General features: G+C 37.1%; 2 protein-coding genes across 5 annotated transcripts; one reads left to right on the top strand and one right to left on the bottom strand.

The window, feature by feature from the left end:
- The first annotated feature begins 171 nt into the window (after window positions 1-171).
- Window positions 172-4,918, top strand: LOC122050059 (probable ADP-ribosylation factor GTPase-activating protein AGD6). Its single transcript, XM_042611097.1, has 3 exons — window positions 172-1,184; window positions 3,364-3,453; window positions 4,242-4,918. The coding sequence occupies exons 1-3, from the start codon at window positions 363-365 to the stop codon at window positions 4,707-4,709; spliced, it is 1,380 nt and encodes a 459-aa protein (XP_042467031.1). The 5' UTR covers window positions 172-362; the 3' UTR covers window positions 4,710-4,918.
- A 1,194-nt stretch (window positions 4,919-6,112) lies between these two features.
- On the bottom strand, window positions 6,113-11,120 carry LOC122050013. Of its 4 annotated transcripts, none has more exons than XM_042611092.1 (11): window positions 10,889-11,120; window positions 10,519-10,603; window positions 10,050-10,234; window positions 8,330-8,412; window positions 7,407-7,452; window positions 7,277-7,333; window positions 7,103-7,157; window positions 6,914-7,026; window positions 6,786-6,849; window positions 6,569-6,702; window positions 6,113-6,446 (listed from the first exon to the last, which is right to left on the bottom strand). In XM_042611092.1, the coding sequence occupies exons 1-11, from the start codon at window positions 10,964-10,966 to the stop codon at window positions 6,267-6,269; spliced, it is 1,080 nt and encodes a 359-aa protein (XP_042467026.1). In that variant the 5' UTR covers window positions 10,967-11,120; the 3' UTR covers window positions 6,113-6,266. The 4 variants fall into 4 exon arrangements, with proteins under 4 accessions (XP_042467026.1, XP_042467027.1, XP_042467028.1 ...); XM_042611093.1 differs by having other exon boundaries at window positions 6,569-6,696; XM_042611094.1 differs by having other exon boundaries at window positions 6,914-7,017.
- Window positions 11,121-21,941: the final 10,821 nt, after the last annotated feature.

Genomic DNA, 21,941 nt, shown 5'->3' with positions numbered 1-21,941 from the left:
ATGTGGGACTGGTCATTAATCAGATTATAAGATATACCTGGTTAAAAACAGAAATTTGCCAAATTTAATTTAATTTACATTATAAAAATATATTTTATTATCTATATGGAACGTAAACAATTAAATTAATTTTATCCAGGCAAACGAATCTTTCCTTATATACGGCGTCGGCGATGCCCAAATCGTGATCTTCGGTTTTTAGAGCAGGAAACGGAAGGAGAGAGGGGGAAGGAGAGACTCAGCGATCCCCTCGAGGCTTCTCGTCTCTTCTCCTCTTCGATCCATTTCCGCCCTTCTCCTTCCGATCCAACCCTCCTTCGTCGCGGTATCGGGATCCGTCCGGAATCGAGGACGCCGCAGAAATGGCAGCCACCTCCGCCACGCGACGCCTTCGTGACCTCCAATCGCAGCCGGGCAACAAGACGTGCGTCGATTGTGCTCAAAAGAATCCACAGTGGGCTTCCGTATCTTACGGGATCTTCATGTGCCTTGAGTGCTCCGGCAAGCACCGCGGCCTTGGCGTGCACATCAGCTTCGTCCGATCTGTCACCATGGACTCCTGGTCCGAGATCCAGCTTAAGAAAATGGAGTCTGGTGGTAACGACCGCCTTAACGCTTTCCTCGCTCGCTATGGCGTCCTCAAGGAGACGGATATCGTGGCCAAGTATAATACACGGGCGGCATCTGTCTACCGCGACCGCATCCAGGCCCTCGCCGAAGGCCGATCCTGGCAGGATCCGCCTGTCGTTCAGGAATCGCTGGATTCCAAGTCAAAAAAGCCACCGTCGGGATCGAGTGCTCGGAAAGATGGCAATTTCTCAAGTAATAGTGACTGGGATAATTGGGATAACGATAATTACCAGTCCTCATCCTTTTCTGATATGAGGAGGAATCAATCGTCCGGTGATGTTAGGTCTGGTGGTGGCAGAGGATTTGGAGGGACGCAGCAGCCACCCCGATCTAGATCGACGGAGGATATGTACACCAGGGCACAACTCGAGGCGTCCGCGGCTAACAAGGAGAGCTTTTTCTCGAGGAAGATGGCTGAAAACGAATCTCGTCCTCAAGGGATCCCACCATCCCAGGGTGGCAAATACATTGGATTCGGGTCTACACCGCCTCCTTCCCAGAGCAATAATTCGCAGGGTGATGTGCTTCGAGATACAGTTTCCGTGGTTTCTCAGGTGATGAACAAGTCATTTAATACTTGTTTGTGCATTTTACTTGGCTTATCATGAACGTATCTACTACCTCAACTTTGTGATCTCACTTACCGGTTTGTTCTGATCATGAAGTTGTTTCTGATATGAAAGTTAAGAATTGGAGATCCAAGTCACACACCTTTTTATTTTATTTTATTTTTATTTTATTTTATGGTGTTCCTTCATGATACTTTTACTACAAATGGCATCATCAAGATAGACACAAGTTCTTAAAATCACGAGACATTCATGTTTTTACTAATAGGAGTTCACAAATAATTTCAAGCATGATATCCTTATTTCTATACACGATATCTTTAAATAATTTACAGGCACATGATTAATAAAACATCTTCCTCATTCTTGCTTAACTATCCTCTATGCCTTAAGTTGTTCACGGTATTATATATGTTATTAATGTTTAATTAAAAGGTTAAATGTTAGTGGTTCTTGAAAATATATCCTGGTATAGTTATATCTGTTAAAACCCCCCTTCAGCACATTGTGCTGTGATTACAAATTATTTAATCAGTGATCTTTTATCCTGTTTGCTTCCTTAAGAACTTTCATGAAACTGTGAATCATTAGCATCAAAATTTTATGACAAAACTGATGTTTGTTAAAACAGTAAGATTTATGTTAAGAAACCTTGAAAGTTACTCAAATAATCTACTCTATGGGATTTCTCTACTAATATGCATCTACTCAAATTCCACCATTCGAGAGTGTCTCATCAAGGTTGCAAGTCCTTAATCAACATGTGAAGCCCAACCAATGATGGTGCCACGAAGTTACCAACTAAGGAAACTGTTTTTAATTCTAAGACCTCATTAACCTTGAAGTAAGCCTTCTGTGCCACAGGACCATCTAATCTATAATATAAATTATGTGAAATGTATATATGTGTATATGATACATCATCATCATCTAAGTTTTGTTTGCTCCAACTATCGTGGGCCGGCCACATGAATTTGATCATCCATCGAACTTACACAAGGCTATATTACTAGTCATATTCTAATCAATTAAATAATTTTTATTACATTAACTAGATTTCTTTAATCTCACTCAATATTTACACTTTCCACTCTAATCAATACAATTAGTCTAGTTTTGATCTATTTGTCATCTATGAAAATGTTCTTACCATCTCAATTCATTTACAGTTATACCTAAATGCTCTTGGATAATACTATTTTTTATTTTACCTTTTATGATAATCTTACATATCCATTTATTTCAAAGATCAGTTTTTTTAAAAGTTTGACAAGTCGTACTATGATCTTATAAAATTCCTTTTTTGACTAAGGGATGTACAACATCACAAAAGATCAGGACAAGTTTACTTATTTCAATCATCATATTTGTGTGCACATGCATGTGTGCGCGTGCCTATCTGCTGGACAAATCAGAACTATGCTTTACAATGTCCTTTTTTTTCTGTGTATTTTTAGACAACCTTTGAAAAGCGACCATTGCAAGGATTGCTTGATGTTGATACATTCATTTTCATATTTTTGTTAAAATTCTTGCTAAATGTTGGTTATTTTTTGCTACCATGTCTGCCTCTTTCTGGGCTTGTGATTAGCTAGAAAGGATACTCTAACATGAACAAAAATTACAAGATTCTCATGCAATAATCCATCTGTGATAAACCATAGAGATATTTAAATTTAATTTTATAACACACTATAACATATATAACAAGAGGCCCAATTTCTTATTGAGCCTACTCGGTTATAGATTTTCTTCACTTTATTTTAATTGCAAATTGTTACCCCTAATCATTGAGATTCTCTCTTTAGTTATTCTATTTTTCTATAATTTCTGTGCACTTCCACTATGGGCTCCACTTCCTTGAAGGCTTGAATTTCATAATAATCTATTCTCCTTCCCAGGATATACTGTCTATATTTCCATGGTTTTAACTTTTAATCATAAAAAATGTTGCTCATTTAGTTTTATAGTTTTCCTTGTATGGTTTTATAGTTATATACTGAACATGCATTTAGTTGTCTGTGAGGTTCTTGTAGTTGCCTAGTGTTTTGAACAATTGATATTGTAGTCCATATATGCAGTTGCCATCTTCAGCATCATAATTTCATTTTCTAGGCTATGATGTAATTAACTGAAAGAAATAATCTATTTTGCATTTTGCTAGGGTCTTGGCCGGCTATCTTTGGTTGCAAGCTCTGCAGCACAGTCTGCTGCTAATGTTGTCCAAGCTAGTACCAAGGAGCTGACATATAAGGTAGTGTCTATTGTTTTTTGAAAATGTTACTGGCTTTTGAAATACTATATTTTTCAATGTTAGCTTTATTTCAGACACAGAGCAACCATTTATGAATGACATTTAGGTTTTATAATGTTTTGCCAAAATCATATTTAATGCCTCCTTATCTGTGGTTGAAAACTTACCTTGTTCTGCATGCAATTTCAGGAGTTTGACTATATGTGCTTCATGTCAAATGACATATATCTTCCTTGTTGATAATGTAATATTCAATTCCTTAATTTTGCATATGACAAAGTGGTGGAATTAGTATAGATGATGGTGAAGATGAGAAAGGGAAGAGGAAAATATAAGAGGGAAGAGAGGAAATCTAAGAAAAAAAAGAAATTCACAAGACACAATGTTATCCATTAAGAAGAACGTGTTTTGTCTGATTCATTGGCAGAATTAAGAACCCAGTTTGTATTATACTACTGAATACAGATTGATAAACTGTGACTGCATCAAAGTTGAATTATAAAATGGATAAAATTCTTCTGTGGGACTTCTGCTTTTCAAACTTGGCTTATTTGTCAATATTACTTTGTCCTATCAATTTTCATGTAGCTTGAGGACATCTTAGTATCCCATGGTATATTGAATCAAAATTGCTGTTCATTAAAATGCAACTAAGTACCTATTTAGGTATTCATTTATTCTTCTGCCAGAGAATGTTCTTTGTGCTATTTCTTAGTTTTTCTTTTGCTTCCTTCAGATGATCTCATCCTTATCAAGAGTAAAAGGATGTTTTTTCTTTGATAATACAGATGAGGGAGTCAGGGTATGATCAGAAGGTCAATGAAACTGTGAATGTGGTAACCAACAAAACCACTGAAATTGGGCAGAAGACATGGGGAATCATGAGAGGAGTCATGGCAATGGCTACACAAAAAGTAGAACAGTACACTACAGAAGGCAGCAGCTGGAAAGACAACTTGCCACAAAAAGAAAGCGAGCAAAATGGTTACTATCAAGAATTTGGTCAGGACAAGTCTTGGAACAAACCTACGGGGAATTCAACCAAACAGTCCAGTTCCTATAGCTCTTGGGATGACTGGGGTGAGAGTGACAGGAAGGAAGAGCCAAGGAAGGGCAGCACACAGAATAGCGAAAGTTGGGCAGGTTGGGATGACGTCAAAGACGACGATGGCTACGATAGCTACAAGCATAGCTTACCAAATAAGGGTGTGCATCAAAATGGAAAATCGACTTGGACCGAGGGTGGTTTTATGTGAAGTTGATCACTGGGTCTGTTATTTTCATATAGCTTTTTTCTATTGTTATGTTTCAATGATGTGTCCATGGAAGTTTATATTGGTGACAGTTTGGAAGTTGTATCCTCGTAATTTTGTTTTTTTTAGATAAACTGTCTTTTGTATTTTTCTGCAACTCTGACAGACAACTACTATCCCCGGATAAGTTTATAGCATTATTTATTGACATATTTGTCTGATTCCCGATAATGAATTCTCCTAGTTGACATCTTTTGGCTCTAAATAGCAGGTTCAATTATAGGCTTGAAGTTTTTTTTTAGTTGGGAATGTTTGGAGCTAAAATTTTGCGGCTTTTTTTTTTCTTCTTTTTGATAGAGTTGAATTGAATAAAATAGCATAGATAATCCTATGCATAAAGTTAATTCAATGTTTGGATCCGAATTGGATTCGAAAAATATTATTCGGTCAAATCGGGTTGGATCTAAAATTTTTCGGATTAAATTGTTTGGAGACCATTTGGAGAGAAAGATAATTGGTTTATCTTTTTATTTTCATTTTTAAAATTATTTATTTTATTAATATATTTTTTAAAAAAATTAAGAAAAATAAAAGAATAAAATCGTTTATTTGGATTCAGATTTATAGTTTTCTAATTTAGAGGATGTTTGGTTAAATTTATTAAAAATAATTTAAAAGTTCGTATACTTTATAAGTTATTTTAAGAGTTTATAAATTATTAGATTTTATTTTAAAAATAAACTGTTAAAGTGTTTGGATAAATTTATTACAATCAACTTAAAAGTATTGATGTGTTTGGTATTATAAGATCTTTTTATTAATAAAATTATAAAAAAAATATAATATTATTAATAGAGGGTTTTAGATTTTTTATTAATAAAAAGTTTTGGACGAATTTATGCACTGAGAGAAAAAAAATTTGAAAAGAAACGTTGACGGAGAAAATGACACAACGCAAGAAGAGAAGTCGGTGGAGATAAAAAGATATTAAATTTATAAAAATTTATGGAGAATAAGATAAGGATTTGTGAAATTATATAGGAATATTTTAGAGAAAAAAATTTTAAAATAATTTTTTAAAAAATAGAATCTTCCATATTTGTTTAAAAACAACTTATAAACTTCACAACAACTTATTTTGACAGCTTATAAATTTTTTTAAAAATAATTTATCAAACAAATTTAAAAAATTTATAAATTCTAAAATAACTTATATACTATTTTAGAGAGTTTATAAATTCAGTCAAACACCCTCTAAATTTCTATTCATATCGGATTATAATTTTTTATAACATTCTCATTTCAATCCGACCCAAACAAAATAAATTAATTGTTAATAAAATTAAATAAATTATATAATATAATAAAAAAAGACAAAATTCTAAAAAATTTAATTGAGTGTCACATAAAAAAACATAGTGTGTCTTTTTTATAATTATTTAACAGCCACCGCACCTCAATGAAAATCGATTGTAATTCCCGATGAACATTAAGTGGGAAAATTTAAAAAAGAAAAAGAAAAAACACAGCGGAAAACATTTATACGTGGCAGTGTAGAGCCTAGGAACTCTTTGTATTCGGTCTCCTCATTTTCTCCCAACTTGCAATAATTTTGTTGATGAAGTAGCAAAAAAAAGCCCTAATGCAAGTCTTAATGAAGTTCCAACAAGAAGAAGGCCAACACCATGGATACAGCAACCGGAAGAACAGGCTTATCACATGCCGCGGATAACGACCAACCTGTGCAAACATGAAACATTCAGAAACAATCAGGCAGGGTCAAGTATTCAAACACGAGTCTTTTATTTATATATTTATTTCTATATATTCAGTCAAACGATTATGAACACAAGATTAGTCACCGGGAAGAGAAGATCCAACGTTTCCCAGGCTGCATGTCGTACGGCTCTTGTTGGATACATTGGGCCTCCGGGTGAAGTAAAGCTGTAAAGGCAAGCCTTTAGCCGTGTACTCGTAGTCATTCTCAACTCTAGTCCTTTAAAATTTTTAACAGAATCATGTACCATGAATGAAAATGAAGATTAGAGTCATCTGCAATTGTTAAAATATGTATCTAACCTTGAAGAGTACTCATTCGGGAGATATAATGTAGAACGACTGGCTCCACTTTTAACTTCTGAAGCTGAAATAGTACGGGGGCATTGATAATGCAGCAGTTAATGATGATATTGTTGTAGAAAACTAACCTGATCTGTGACCTCAATTACGAAAACATCTGCTGGACCTCCAATCAGAAAGGCATTTGGGAAGGCAGGAAAGTGTTTTATAAAAGTTTCTAGCATATCATCATCTGTAGGTTCTAATTAAAATCGCATTAAGATTACGGACGTTAAGCTACTGTTAAGGGGGATAGAATAATGTGATAGAACTTGCACCTAAATTGTAGAAGAATAAGAATCTCGAGAGAAGAAGATAGAGGTCTCGACGGGCCTATAAAAGAATATTATGCTCATATATAAGAACAGAGTAAAACTTAAGTATCAAGATATTTCAGAAAAAATAGATGGAAGCGGTAACCAATATAGTATATTCGAAAGCAAAGAAAAAACCTGCACTGCTATCTTATTTCTTTCATGTGGTACAATGGCAACCTTCTCAAAGAGAAACTGAAAAATGAAGCTCAAGGTAAGCTTCGCAATACACTACTAGATCATAGGAGGTGAACCAGGTGTATCTTACCCTGAACAAGGATAAAAATCTCCTCCTATTTGTCTGAATATCAATCCTGATGGTGGATGTAACAAAGAAAATCTTAAGAAAAAAGAAGAGAGGAAAGTATAAAAGTTGAAGAATCATGATTGTTTCTTCTGGCCATTTACACGGTTCACATTATTGAACGATTGCAATATAGCAAACCAAACAAGGCGCAGGAACTATATGCAACTAATTTATCTTGCACATCAAATTTTCATGTAATTCTGAGGAATAGTACATGTACTCATCCACCAGATCCAAAGATAATGTTCAGAATAAAGCATTGGTGTATATTTGAATGAAGCTGAACTTTTCTTTTTCGGTCAAGGAATGAAGATGCAATGTTGATCTCTACTAGTTTAACAACTCAACACTAATTAGTATGTGTTTAGGTGATCTTATCATTGAATTTATTATCCGACTCAAAAACTACTCACCAAGTTTTTTGTTAATTGCTCCATAGGATGGTCCACAGAGGTTAATCTTGGCATCTATGATCTGTTTATGGAGCATATGGCTAACATGCTATTTGTTCTTCTATTAAAGAGGGATTCTCACTGAGACGACATTGTCAAGAGGCTCTTGTAATCATGCAACTTGATTGATCCTTGAGTCACACTCTTCTATCATCATCATTTAACAGCATTTTAGTGTTTTCTTCATTTCCTTTTTTATTTCCTTTTTTTCACTACTTATTATTGTTTCAAACCGTTGACATTTTGATATTTTTTTGTGACATCGAAGAAAACAGCTAAATTGGCAGGACTAGTGATCTTCTGGCGGTGCTGATGTTAATCCAGCACGACATTCATCGAATCAATTTAACAACAACAACAAAAATCTAACGTGATAGAAAATGTTGGTAGAACCTTGAACAAGATAGGTCCATAAAAAAATTTCTAACGTACCAGAAAATATTGGAAGAACCTTGGACAAGGGCAGATGCATATCGTAACAAAACTTCAGTGTTTTCAACTGAAACTTCGAATAACTGCAAAGCAGAAATCATACTATCCAGTAACAACACCCTTATTTACAAAGATAATGAGAATGATAAATAAGATACTTGAAACACATTATAAGAGTACTCTCTGAGATTGTCTCTTTGCACATTCATAGCATGTTTCATCAATTTAATTCTGTCTTTAATTTAGGTAAATACATTACAAGAAGGATGAATCATGTAGATATATTATCTATAGGCGTTGCTCTCATGTTTTTCCTTGTATCATTCCATGCCTCTTAACCAGTTCCTCAAAAAAAGATAACATTCCGAAAGCATGAGAAGCTGCCTAGGCAATCTTTGGTGTTGTCATATCAAAATTCGTATTAAGAAAAAACTGGTTTTAGGAATTTGCATCATTTTCTGAAGTGATGTACCATGTCCGATGTCTCCATAACTGCTTAAAGTCCACCTATATGGTGTGCTTTCATGCCATAATGAAAATGCTAATAAGGGTTGATTTTCAGCCCTTAAGGGTGCATTCCCTTGGCAAGAAACACCTAAGGAAGAATACTAAGCTAGGGAAAGAATTCTCCAGCTCCCTTTCCCTCTGTTCCCTTAGGTAGAATTGAGTAGAAACTTCACTGTACAACACAAATCTGCCAACGTCAAAATATTTTAATATATTCTCTCTTTTTTAAAAAAAACAATTAGCACATCAATTTTAGAACTTTTAATTTCCCTCTCTTTCCTTCCCTCCAAAGAAACAGTGCAAAAGGAAATTTCTCCTAGTTTCTTTCCTTCTAAAAAATGCAACTAGAGAAAAATTATTCCAACCTTCTCAATAGTTTTTTTTCTGACCTCATTTGTTTGCTAGCTGTTGTTTCCTCCATAGGAAATATGGATTAATTGTAGTCCCTATACTAATCTACTAATAGTATATACAAACAGAGATTGGGTACACATTTATTAAAGATTAGAAAATAGGATACATGTTGAATACATATTTCAATAATTGCAAGTCATAGTATTGTTTAATTTAAAACATTTTACAAAGAATTTATTATTGTATATCATAGTTGAATACATATCGATTTCTGTAAGCATGGAGAATACCAGATACATGTTAGTATGGTACAACGAACCAATTTCCAATTACCTATGCAGGCTGTGTTATATGACTATATCTAGTTTAAATGAAGAACTCAGCATATTTTGTGTTATAGACATAGTCATAAAAACTGGAATGGGCTGCCGGCTCAACTGGAAAAAATTGGAACCGGATACTTCTCCAGCTTGGGTTAGTTTATGGATCAGCTTAGGGTAAAACATTACATTCCCCATTCATAGATATTTACAAAATCGTTCATATTTCTCTTGTTAATTTAAGAACCAAGATGTATGACTATCAAAACAGGTACAAGAGAACTCATGTTGGGGATTAACACTAAACAAGAAATAGGTTATAGCATATATGGCTATGGTTCTTTCATAGACAGGATTTGGTTCTTTCCATATTTTCTTTTATAGCATATATGGCTATGTTTTGTGCACCACATGCAAAATCATGTGGTTATCTCACAGTATGAAATGCAGTAACGCACCATCTTGAGTAATCATATAATAGATAGAAATGTCATGTTTATATATATAATAGATAAAATTTACTGCAATGCAAAACTTACCCATTTGTGGAATAGGAGAGCAAATATATGTGACACAAAGTACTGGCTCCAGAGTTGAACAATTAAATCAACAATACTATTTCCGGCCTGGGGAGCTTGAACATAGTAATCAGCAAGAAGATCATAGAAACACAGGCTCTGCTCAGTTTTGGTGATTTCATCTTCCTCCTTGTTCAATATTATCTCTGCTAAGTACATTGTACGTAAAGTAGAATCTAAGAAGAATCACGCAACATATAAAGTAGAATCTTCCTCGGAATTGTTGTCATTCTTTTTGGAAGAAAAAAATTATAAATACCATACGATTTGTTTATGTTTTATAAACTCCAGCATATCGCACACGCAGAAACCCAGAAATTATGCAACCCAACTATGTTTTGTTGTCAAAATAGACAACCGCGTTGTGCAACCTCTAACATATTATCCATAAATGCAATCACGCAAAATGATCACATAAATAAAGTAGCACCTCGAGCTTCATCTTTGACTTCCAAAGCCACATCGGCAAACAATACTTCGAGCAGTCTCGGCCGCTGCACTGGCATGTTCAAGGCCTGCCATAACACAGAAAATAACGAGGAGGAAAAGCAGAAAACACATTGCCCTACCTATTGCTAAAAGAAAGTCATTTTCATCGAATTCCGACAAGGAAAAGAAACAAGTTTTCCACTTGGGGCTTCACAAAAAGAACTGCTACCGCGCAAAGCTCAACGTCCGAGAATCGGGGAAAGTCGTTAATCAGATTAAAACATACCCCGAAGGCTCGAACACTAAATCCTCTTAAGCAAATAAACTGTGAGCTGCCCGATCGAATGAACGGGAAAGGGGAAAAAAAAAACCTTTTGGAGCTTCTTCTGGATCTCCAGAGTGAGCGCGGCGAGGTAAGTCGCTCTCCGATCCGCTTGAGGTTGCTCCATCCTCCCGATCGCGCGAGCACGAAAGAATCTTGCGATGCGAAGCGATCGCTAATTCTCATTCCGATCTCAATAACCTCGATTTGGATGGATGGGAAAACCTCCGACTTCTTCGGCTTTTAGTCTCCCTCAACATCTCGATGCAACGGAAGCTGACGTGTATATATAGCTTTCCCGTTTCCAAATGCCCACGGAAATACCCAAAATTTAATATAATTAATTTAAATAGTGAAAGGAATTTATATTTCCTTGTAATTTCTTGGTTCGTATATAACGTATTTTTTTTTTAAAAAAATGAAAAATAAAATAGTTAATCTTGGATCTAGTCAGCATTTTAGGACGGTGACGATGAGGTGGTCCTCCGACTGGCAACGACAGGAGACAGGAAAAAGAAAGGAGAGGATAGGGGAGGGAGTGGTTCTCTCAGTGCATCTCGGCCGTCGGTTGGGTGGTCCCGGACCAGGCGGCACTCTTAAGTCCGACGTACGTACGATTAAGCACCCGCGACGGACGCGGCGCTGTCAGGCTACATCGCGGGCCGGCCGACCGACCCTCATGGTTCTCAGGGCCACTAAGCGGGCCCCGGACGTTGACAGCTCAGCTCGCGGGTAGCGTTCTGAGTCTTCTGACGAAATTGAAAAGGAGGAATGTTACTAGTCGGTCCTTAAACTTGTCTGCATTAGCAAATATGACCTGCCAAAGAGTTTTGTTTTTTGACGAATTTTCCTAAATTCATAGATTTCAATCAAAATTTTCATTAAAGAACCCAAATACAACACTTTGTTAATAGTACAAATATTTTTTGTCCATGTTCATTATCACAAGTTATCTATCTATACATGCCATAATTAATAACTATATAAAATACGATTTCACAAGAAATAACATTTATGTCACAAAAGTAAATAAACTAACAATTAGATTACTAATATGGCCAACTTCCTTGCGTTTTTATTCTAATCTTAAAACACTAAGGGGTGCTTGGTTCACATAAAGAAATGTGAATGAGAATGAGATTGATAGAAGTGGGGAATGGGAATGGGGGGTTTCCCATTCCCCTCCTTTTGCTAGGGAATGATTCATTCCTATGTTTGGGGTAATGAATCCGTGGAACCCACCACTAATCCTCCCAACCAAACATCCACTTTCAATCCTTTTCCCATTCCCCACTCTCATTCCCTCCAACCAAGCACCCCCTAAGGATTTAACGTCTTTAATTATATTATCATAGTGAATAATTTTTACACATTGTGCAACATACAATGTCATACTTAGGAGTGTAATTGAATCGAGCCGATCCGAACAGTAGGAGGCTCGAGATCAAACTTAGTTCATTTTACCTAAGCTCGAGTTCGGCCCGAGTTCAATTGAAGTTTTAATTCTTAAATTCAAGTTTGACTCATAATGAAATTAAATAGTTCATGAACAGCTTGAGATCAGTTCAAAATGACTTGTCAAGCTCGGTTCAAAATGACTTGTTTAAAAGTTAAATGAGCTTAATTCGAACTCAGTTCGAAAATGACTCCTTTAAAAAATTAAATAAACTTAGTTCGAACTCAGCTCGTGTGTGTATATATAATCTTGTCGGAAATCTGAGAAGACGGAACTGTCGAAATGGTGTGGCTGGAACGCTAACCAAGTCGCCATGACCCAGAGGGGGAGTGTGATGAGCTGTCTTCTATGTTGACCTAGTCGTCATAAAATCTCTGATCAACGCTATCTACAGACAAGGCCCGGGATTCCCCGATCCTTGGCACCCTGATGTTCGAGGCAGATCCCACGAATATATAAGGAATAGGCTAATGGTAGAATAATGAAATGAATAAAGAATGAGTACAGTGACATACTCTAGCCCAGGGGCGCCATCGGATGGATTAGTGAGCTGGCTACGATACTGATCGAGTCATCGTGATCCAGAAGAGTAAATGAATGTGAGCCGGAGGAGTCGGATCTAATGGCACAAAGCCAAACTTGATGACATGGAGTCGAATGCGACAGGGATCTGTCGGCACAAAGCTGGATGCGGTCTGGATCGCCAGAATATGACAACGGCCTGCATGCCTGAATAGAACAATAGCTCAAACGCCGGAAAATGACAACGACTCGATGGCCGGAACAAAATAGTAGCTCAAAGGTCGGAGATAGGCTATATCAAAGGAGTGAATGCTAGATCGTCATCGGGCATGTACAGTCGGCTGGATCTGAGGGGCATACGATAACGATGACGATCCAGAGGACAGCTGAAGACGTGTCATCCGGCTACGAGCGTCGACCGACTGCGAGTAGCGTCGGCCGCTGGATGCTGTGAGGAAGCCAAAGACGACTCATGGGTCGGAGACGGCTCGTGAGTCAAAAACTAGAATATAATAGAATGAACAGTCCTCACTTTTTTTTTTCTCCCTCTCATTTCTTCTCTTCCCTAACCTTTATATAGAGGGCACTAGCCAAGGGGTGTGCCTCTTTGAGGGAAGGCTAAGAGTTGCATCCCATTGAAGGATGTCATTAAGGGGGAAGGGAAAGAAAAGTCTAAGAGGTCGTCTCTATTAAAGGAGGAAGAGAAGTCTACAAAGTATTCCTCTTGGAGGGAGGAAGGGAAAAAAATGTCTTCTCCACATGGCTCTTATTTATCTTCACATCACAAGTCTCCCCTTTAAGTCTAGTCTCCCCTTTAAGTCTAGTCGAAGTAGGCGAGTCTGACTGACTAGGTAGTCCATCGCAAAGGCTGAATCACTCCCGAGTATAAAGTAAGATCGCTGGGTTAGTCGTGTGACGTCAAGCTTGCATCATTGAAACATAAGGTGAGGCAAGTGCTGACCGAATCGGCGAGAGTCTGGTAGAGTGGCGAGAAAAACAAGTGTCGACCGAGTGACGAAACATAGTGCCAAGAGCATACCAAATAGCGATCGATCGAATGCCGAGGGAGACCAAGTGATATCGAGCAGATGGTCGGGAGAATGCAACATGACAATTGGGAGGAGGTTGAGCGGGTGGAAAGACGACGGACGAGCTATTCCGAGCGCTCGATCGAGAAAATGCCAACTGATAACCTGAATGTGACAAAAGGAACAACCGAGTGGTGTCGAATGAATGCAAATCGTACGGACAAGAAGTGCCGACCGAGAGCACACCGGCCAGGAGCGGATCTTGAGACAATATCGAGCAGGCGACTGAGAGAATGTCGATTGAATGATCGTAAAACGACGACCAGGCAACCGAAGAATGTCGACCGAATGACCGTAACCAAGCAATCGAAAATTATCGACCGGCTGATTGTAAAATGCCAACCAGGCGACCATAAGGATGTCAGATGATACGAGCAAGTGGCTAAGCAGACGGTTGAGCGATAAGGATCAGGCGACTACAAAAGTGCTAACCAAGCGGCCCAGAGAATGCCGACCAAGCGATCGTAAAATGCAGACCCGTTAGTTGAGTAGTACCGAGCGGGATGATGCCGAGTGGGAGAGGATCTCGAGAGCGAAAAGCATGATGTTGGTGTCCAGAGTGGGTGCGAGGCTCGTGCGATCGGAGAGCATGAAACCCGTGGGATACCCTTGGTCTGAGACCAGCGAAGATACTCCGATCCAAGACTGGTGGCGATGCTCTAGTTCGAGCCCCGTGGAGATACCTCAACCTCGAACGGTGGAGATAAGAAATCCGATATGCTAATTTGATACCAGTGAAGACCACTGGACCCCAAACGAGGGAGATAAGAAATCTGATATGCTGGTCAAAAACCAGTGGAGACGACTCAACCCCAAATGGGGAAGATAAATATATCAATAAGCTGGTCCGAGACTAGTGGAGATGGCGTAGACATGGATTTATAGTTGTCGTGCGACTTCTAGAGCATGTGACTCTAATATAACTCAAACCCGGTCGATCAACACGGGAGTCTCTGACTCAAGAGTTTATAGTCACCGCTCGACTTCTAGAGCCCGTGGCTCTAATATAAATATAACTCAAATTCGACCGATCGGCACGGGAGTCTCTGACTTGAGGATTTATACTCGCCGCTCGACTTCTAGAGCCCGTGGCTCTAATATAACTCAAATCCGATCGATCGACATGTGAGTCTCTGGCTCGAGAGTTTATAGTCGTCGCTCGACTTCTAGAGCCCGTGGCTCTAATATAACTCAAACTCTGCTGATCGACATGGGAGTCTCTGACTTGAGGGTTTATAGTCGCTGCTTGACTTCTAGAGCTCGTGGCTCTAATATAACTCAAACCCGGTTGATCAGTACGGAAGTCTCTAACTCGAGAGTTTATAGTTGATCAGTACGGAAGTCTCTGACTCGAGAGTTTATAGTCGTCGCTCGATTTCTAGAGTCTGTGACTCTAATATAACTTAAACTCGATCAATCGGCACGGGAGTCTCTGACTCGAGGGTTTATAGTCGCTGCTCAACTTCTAGAGCCCGTGGCTCTAATATAACTCAAACCTGGTCGATCAGCACGGGAGTCTCTGACTCGAGGGTTTATAGTTGCCACTCGACTTCTAAAACCCGTGGCTCTAATATAACTCAAACCTGGCTGATCGGCACGGGAGTCTCTGACTCGAGGGTTTATTATTGCCGCTCGACTTCTAGAGCCCGTGACTCTAATATAACTCAAACTCGGCCAATCAGTGTTGGTGCAGGAAGCATCCGACGATCGAACCTAAGTTTTGATAATGGCAAAGGGATTCAAAGTTAAGATTCTCTGTTATCTAATATGTTGAATGAGTGTTTCAGGAAAGTCCTAACTGCGGTTAGGCAGGTGAAAACCCTAGGGGGTGGTAACCCTAGGGGGTGGTAACCCTAGGTGGAGAAAAGTCCTAGCTGCGGTTAGGCAAAGGGAAAACCCTAGGGGGTGGTAACCCTAGGTCATAGGGGGTGGTAACCCTATGCAGAAAGTCTTGGAAGGTCGATGGCTTCAGGCAAAAGTCCTAGGGGGTGGTAACCCTAGGTGGAAAGTCCTGGTGTCGCGAACCAGGTGAAAGTCTGGACTAGCCGGGAAGCGGATGTCCAGCATAAAGTCCGGAAGTATCGAGTGCTGAGCAAAAGTCGACTGGCAACAGGTAAATCTCCTGAGTGGAGTAGGTGAGGACGCGTTCCCCGTAGAGGAAACAGTAGGCGTTGGGTCGACCTAGGGTTTCCGGATGGAAATCCGAAGTCAGACTCGGACAGTCCGAAGACTGTCTATACTTCATTTATCATGTTTATTATGCTAACTTTGTGCTGCAGGATAGTGTTTGGGACTAACGTATCTTGCAGGTGCAAAAGAGCAACCTAAAGCCTCGGATGAACAGTGTCCGAGGCGCCTCCATGGAGCTTGGAGGCGCCTCGGGTACAAAAGCTGACCTGGCCGCGAAACAGGGTTGAAGGCGCCTCAGCTGGCTCTGGAGGCGCCTTGGAAGGCGCCTTGAAGGCCCTTGAAGGCGCCCTCAAAGGTGATAAGCGCAAACTGGTCAGCGCTCATCTGCACGGTGGACTCGGAGCCTTGAAGGCGCCTTCAGAGGCCTTCAAGGCGCCTTGGATGCCCTTTATAAGGGGACTTCGAGCAGCATTGAACAACAACGCATTCCAAGTCTTCTCTCTTCAACGTGCTGCTCCGAAAGACGCCCGGAAGTGCTGCTACAAGTCTCCGACGACCCGAAGCTTTAAAATTCTACTCTTGTCGTCGGTATAACTAGTTTTTCCATTTACTTGTACTTCATCTTGTAATCCTTTTATCGAGCTTATAGTTGTTGTCCACCGGAAACGATCAAGGATCACGGGCCTTTGAGTAGGAGTCGATCAAGGCTCCGAACGAAGTAAAAATCCTCCTGTCTCTGTGTGCTTGTTTTGTTTAATTCCGTTGCTTAATTACTCCGATAATTCTTACGATTCCGATAATCGAATAAAATAGCCACGAGCGCTATTCACCCCCCCTCTAGCGCGTCTCGATCCAACAATTGGTATCAGAGCGGGGTCGCTTCGAATAGGTGAAACCACCATTCAAGCATTTCTTTTGTGGCTTTTTCGTCTTTATCAGAGCGGGGTCACTTCCAATTTCGCCTTTCATTTTTTTCCCTCCAAAATTATTTTTCGAAAAATTCATTTTCATCCTTTCACGGTTTGTTAGTATTGATAAAATATTGAATTTGGCAAAATTTGAAATAATATTTTTTAAAAATATTTTTTAATAATATTTTATTATTATTTTATTATTTTGTCTCGAAACTTGTGAACTTCTATTTCTATCCTTCCATACCGCACTGCTAATCCAGGATCAAGTCTTGGTACATTTTTTTGCTATTTTTTTGTGTGCAAGGTTCTTTTAAAATGGCATTCCAAGAAGGATTCTGCACCGTCCGACCGCCGCTCTTTTCTGGCGAGAACTTTGGATATTGGAAGAACCGGATGGAATACCACCTCAAGACGCAAGTCGAGATGTGGATCATCATCCAGACCGGACTCGAACTTCCACGTGACGTCACCGGAAAACTTATCTCATGCATCAACTGGGATTCTAGCACAATGAGAAAAGTTGAAGTCGATGCCAAAGCGACCTGCATGCTACAATGCGGTCTAACCGATGAAGAACTGAACCGCATAGGCCCCTTCGCAAGTGCAAAAGAGTTGTGGCAAAAATTGATTGAACTACACGAAGGTACTTCCGATGCTCAAGTAAGTAGGCATAATTTAATAAATGATTTATTTGAATTAGATGAGCAGAAAAATACTACTTCGGCCGAGGAAGGTATTACGATGGTTGCAGGTACAAGTAAGACAGAGGAAAAGATGTTGAAGGTGATATGGTCTGAGTCTTCAGATGAATCCGGGTTCGACGAAGAAGAACCGACGAGCTTCCTTGCTTTACCAGTACTAGCAACTGTGGTGGAAACTGAGTCCGAGTCCGAATCCGAAACCGAGAGCGAGTCGGACACCGAGTCCGAGCAAAGCCACGGATCCACATCCATTTCCGAAGGACTGAACTCCACTGTAAGTTCACTACTCACAGAATTTCAATTAGATAACTTGCATGAATTATTACCTTACTTAGTAAAAAAGTTGGCTAAATCCAACGTCCGGGTTAAGTCGCTCCAAAAGGAGGTAACATCCCTTAAGGAAGCGGCTGACTCGAGCTCTTTAACTGAGTCAGTTCAAATTGGAAGTTCAACTCAAGTCCAACAACTTGAGGAAGAAAATTCCAATTTGAAAGCTCAAATTAAAGAACTCAAGGACACGTTGGAACGGTTCACCTTGGGCTCCAAGAATCTGGATCTGATTCTTGGAAAACAGCGAGCCGTTTACAACAAAACTGGACTTGGATTTAAAACTAAAATAAAATACAAATCATATTTATCGCTAGTTAATAGAAATAATAGAAAAATTCTCCAAGCATGGGTGCCAAAATCCAACTTGGTTAATCAAGTTGGAACTGGTCACTATTGGGTCCCCAAGGATCAAGTCTATTACTTTGATAGACAATATCGAGGCTATGATCCAGGGGGAGCTAACAGAAAAACAATATTAAGAACATAATTCAAATTAATATTCAAATTAAATTCGAAATTAAATTCAAAATTTAAAATTCAATTAATATTCAAATTAAATTTGAAATTAAATTCAAAATTTAAAATTCAATTAAAAATTCGAAATTAAATTAAAAAATTCAAAATTAAATTCAAAATTTAAAATTCAATTAAAAATTTGAAATTAAATTAAATTTGAAATTCAATTCGAAATTAATTCAAAATTAAATTTCAACTTAAGTTAAATAAAAATAGATGGAGGATCCAGACTCGCTGGCACCCCCAACTGAACTACCCGACAGGGTAACTGAACCTAATCTACCCGAAATGGGTAAAACAAGAGTAGATTACCCGGCAGGGTAATTAAAGTTAGATCAAAACGGGCTAGGTTTAACTTGACTCACAGTACTGGTGAAGTTTTTGGATGATAGTACGTTAGGAAAACTTGGGCATCGCATGTCTAGGAAGATATGGCTTCGACCTGGTGCATTTGACCAAGTGGAACTGACCGAAGCTACCCTTAAATGGATCCTAACTAGTTAGACTAAGGTTTAATATTAAGTTCAATGGGTAGGACTATTTGGAAAACCTCGAAGGCATGGTTACTTTAATGAGTTCCTTGTGACTCACCATAGCCCAGAAGTTTATCTAAAGAATGCTTACTTGTTGAACCCAAAGCTAAACCTGAATCTAACACAAAGTTAAACCAAACCCTTAAATTCAACCATAATTCATCTCACAACAATTATAGGGTTCCCTGATTGACAATTTTAGATCGGGTGAGATGACTAGGAAATTAAATTATTAAAATTGACTTAACTTAAATCAAGTTAATTAACAATTAAATTATTTTAACTTGAATTATTTTCAAATCTAAATTATTTTAAAACTCAGTTTCTAAATCATTCTAAATTGTTTAAAATTATTATTTTTAGATTAATTAACTTTAAAATTATCTTTCAAAAATTATTTTTCAAATTTAATTAACTTTAAAATTATTTTCAAAATTACTTCAAAAATCCTTTAAACTCAATTTAAAAATCTTTTCAAAATTAATTTCAAAGTTATTTAAAAATCTTTTCAAAATTAATTTCAAAATTATTTTAAAAATCTTTTAAAACTTCATTTCAAAATTATTTTAAAAATCTTTCAAAATCATCTTTAAAAATCTTTTTAAACTTCATTTCAAAATTATTTGAAAAATCTTTCAAAATCATTTTAAAAATCTTTTAAAACTTCATTTCAAAATTATTTTAAAAATATTTCAAAATCATCTTTAAAAATCTTTTAAAACTTTATTTCAAAATTATTTCAAAAATCTTTCAAAATCATCTTTAAAAATCTTTTTAAACTTCATTTCAAAATTATTTGAAAAATCTTTCAAAATCATCTTTAAAAATCTTTTTAAACTTCATTTCAAAATTATTTGAAAAATCTTTCAAAATCATCTTTAAAAATCTTTTAAAACTTTATTTCAAAATTATTTCAAAAATCTTTCAAAATCATCTTTAAAAATCTTTTAAAACTTTATTTCAAAATTATTTGAAAAATCTTTCAAAATCATCTTTAAAAATCTTTTTAAACTTCATTTCAAAATTATTTGAAAAATCTTTCAAAATCATCTTTAAAATTCTTTTTAAACTTCATTTCAAAATTATTTTAAAAATCTTTCAAAATCATCTTTAAAAATCTTTTAAAACTTCATTTCAAAATTATTTTAAAAATCTTTCAAAATTATTTTAAAAATCTTTTAAAACTAGTTTCAAAATCTTTGAAAAATACTTGAAAAACTTACTTCAAAATCCTTTGAAAAATACTTGAAAAACTTATTTCAAAATCCTTTGAAAAATACTTGAAAAACTTACTTCAAAATCCTTTGAAAAATACTTGAAAAACTAGTTTCAAAATCCTTTGAAAAATACTTGAAAAACTTACTTCAAAATCCTTTGAAAAATACTTGAAAAACTTATTTCAAAATCCTTTGAAAAATACTTGAAAAACTTATTTCAAAATCCTTTGAAAAATACTTGAAAAAAAACTAACTTGAAAATCTTGCTCCCCTAAATTTACTAGACTTACAAGAATATGGAATTAGCCCTGAAGGAAATGGAGATTTGAAGTTTGAGCATGCTCATACTTTAGGACTCTGATACCTGAACAAAACAATCTGGATAACTTAAAATCTATTTAACCTCATGCTTGGAATTAAAGACCAACTAAAATAAATAACCTAAATTAAACATTTAGTCACTCCCTCTTTATCAAAAAAAAAAAAAAAAAATTCTTACTCCTATCTTTTCAAAATTAAGTTTTAACGCTAAGTACCTTTTAAACTGAACCTACATTCTCAAAATTCATTGTTTGCAAAAGGCTTAGCTAAAGTGACTCATATAGCACCCTTCAAACTTTCTCAAACTTAGCCACCTTATAAATTTTAACTCTAAATGCTAAAATACTTTTCTAAGTTAAAAGGGTTAAAAAGCATATTTCTTTACTTGCAAAATTTAACTCATGGCTTTCAAAAGACTTTTGCTAAGTAAATTGAGACTTCAAATTTCTTTACAAACAATTTGGCTCCAAAATAAAAAAAAAAAAAATCTAGCTAAGTTTTTCTAACTTTAGTTAGGTATGTCTTTCTAAAAACAACCAAGTCTCAAAAGTGGCTAAAGACATCATTCGAAATCATCCATATATTAGCCTTCTTCTACCTTCTCTCAAAAAGATTGTTTTCTTAAAATCTTAAAACTTGCTTTCAACTGATTTTTGATATATGGCAAAGGGGGAGAGTAGAAGAAAATTCAAAGAATTAAAGAATTAAAGAATTCAAAGAATTCAAAGAATTAAAGAATTCAAAGAATTAAAGAAAATTGAAAGAAATTCAAATTTTAAAAAGTGAGCTTTTATTAAGGGGGAGTCTTTATATTAAGGGGGAGCTCTGCACTTAATTTAGCTCTGCACTTAACTATCATTATGCTTGTATTTTCATGCTTATCTTTTAATGGCATTATTTTCTTAACTTTGAATTTTTGTTGCCATAATCAAAAAGGGGGAGATTGTTGGTGCAGGAAGCATCCGACGATCGAACCTAAGTTTTGATAATGGCAAAGGGATTCAAAGTTAAGATTCTCTGTTATCTAATATGTTGAATGAGTGTTTCAGGAAAGTCCTAACTGCGGTTAGGCAGGTGAAAACCCTAGGGGGTGGTAACCCTAGGTGGAGAAAAGTCCTAGCTGCGGTTAGGCAAAGGGAAAACCCTAGGGGGTGGTAACCCTAGGTCATAGGGGGTGGTAACCCTATGCGGAAAGTCTTGGAAGGTCGATGGCTTCAGGCAAAAGTCCTAGGGGGTGGTAACCCTAGGTGGAAATGTTGGGGCAATATCCCTCAGGTCAAGGGTGACCTGGTTAACCAAGCTGAGTCTTGGTTAGGGTTTAGATGTTTGACAATAAGACATCAATCGAAGAAGAGTCAAGTAGGTCAAGGTTGA

This window comes from Zingiber officinale, chromosome 1B, assembly GCF_018446385.1.
Source record: "Zingiber officinale cultivar Zhangliang chromosome 1B, Zo_v1.1, whole genome shotgun sequence".
NCBI lineage: Eukaryota > Viridiplantae > Streptophyta > Magnoliopsida > Zingiberales > Zingiberaceae > Zingiber > Zingiber officinale.
Note: the sequence above shows the minus strand (reverse complement) of the source record. Positions and strands in the feature narration are given on the sequence as shown.

Coding starts and splice junctions, on each gene's coding strand:
- LOC122050059 (XM_042611097.1), top strand. CDS start 363: ATGGCAGCCACCTCCGCCACGCGACGCCTTCGTGACCTCCAATCGCAG. Junction 1,185..3,363: donor CAGTTTCCGTGGTTTCTCAG/GTGATGAACAAG, acceptor GCATTTTGCTAG/GGTCTTGGCCGGCTATCTTT. Junction 3,454..4,241: donor CCAAGGAGCTGACATATAAG/GTAGTGTCTATT, acceptor TTGATAATACAG/ATGAGGGAGTCAGGGTATGA.
- LOC122050013 (XM_042611092.1), bottom strand. CDS start 10,966: ATGGAGCAACCTCAAGCGGATCGGAGAGCGACTTACCTCGCCGCGCTC. Junction 7,334..7,406: donor GATTTTTATCCTTGTTCAGG/GTAAGATACACC, acceptor TTCATTTTTCAG/TTTCTCTTTGAGAAGGTTGC. Junction 6,850..6,913: donor TAATTGAGGTCACAGATCAG/GTTAGTTTTCTA, acceptor GTACTATTTCAG/CTTCAGAAGTTAAAAGTGGA.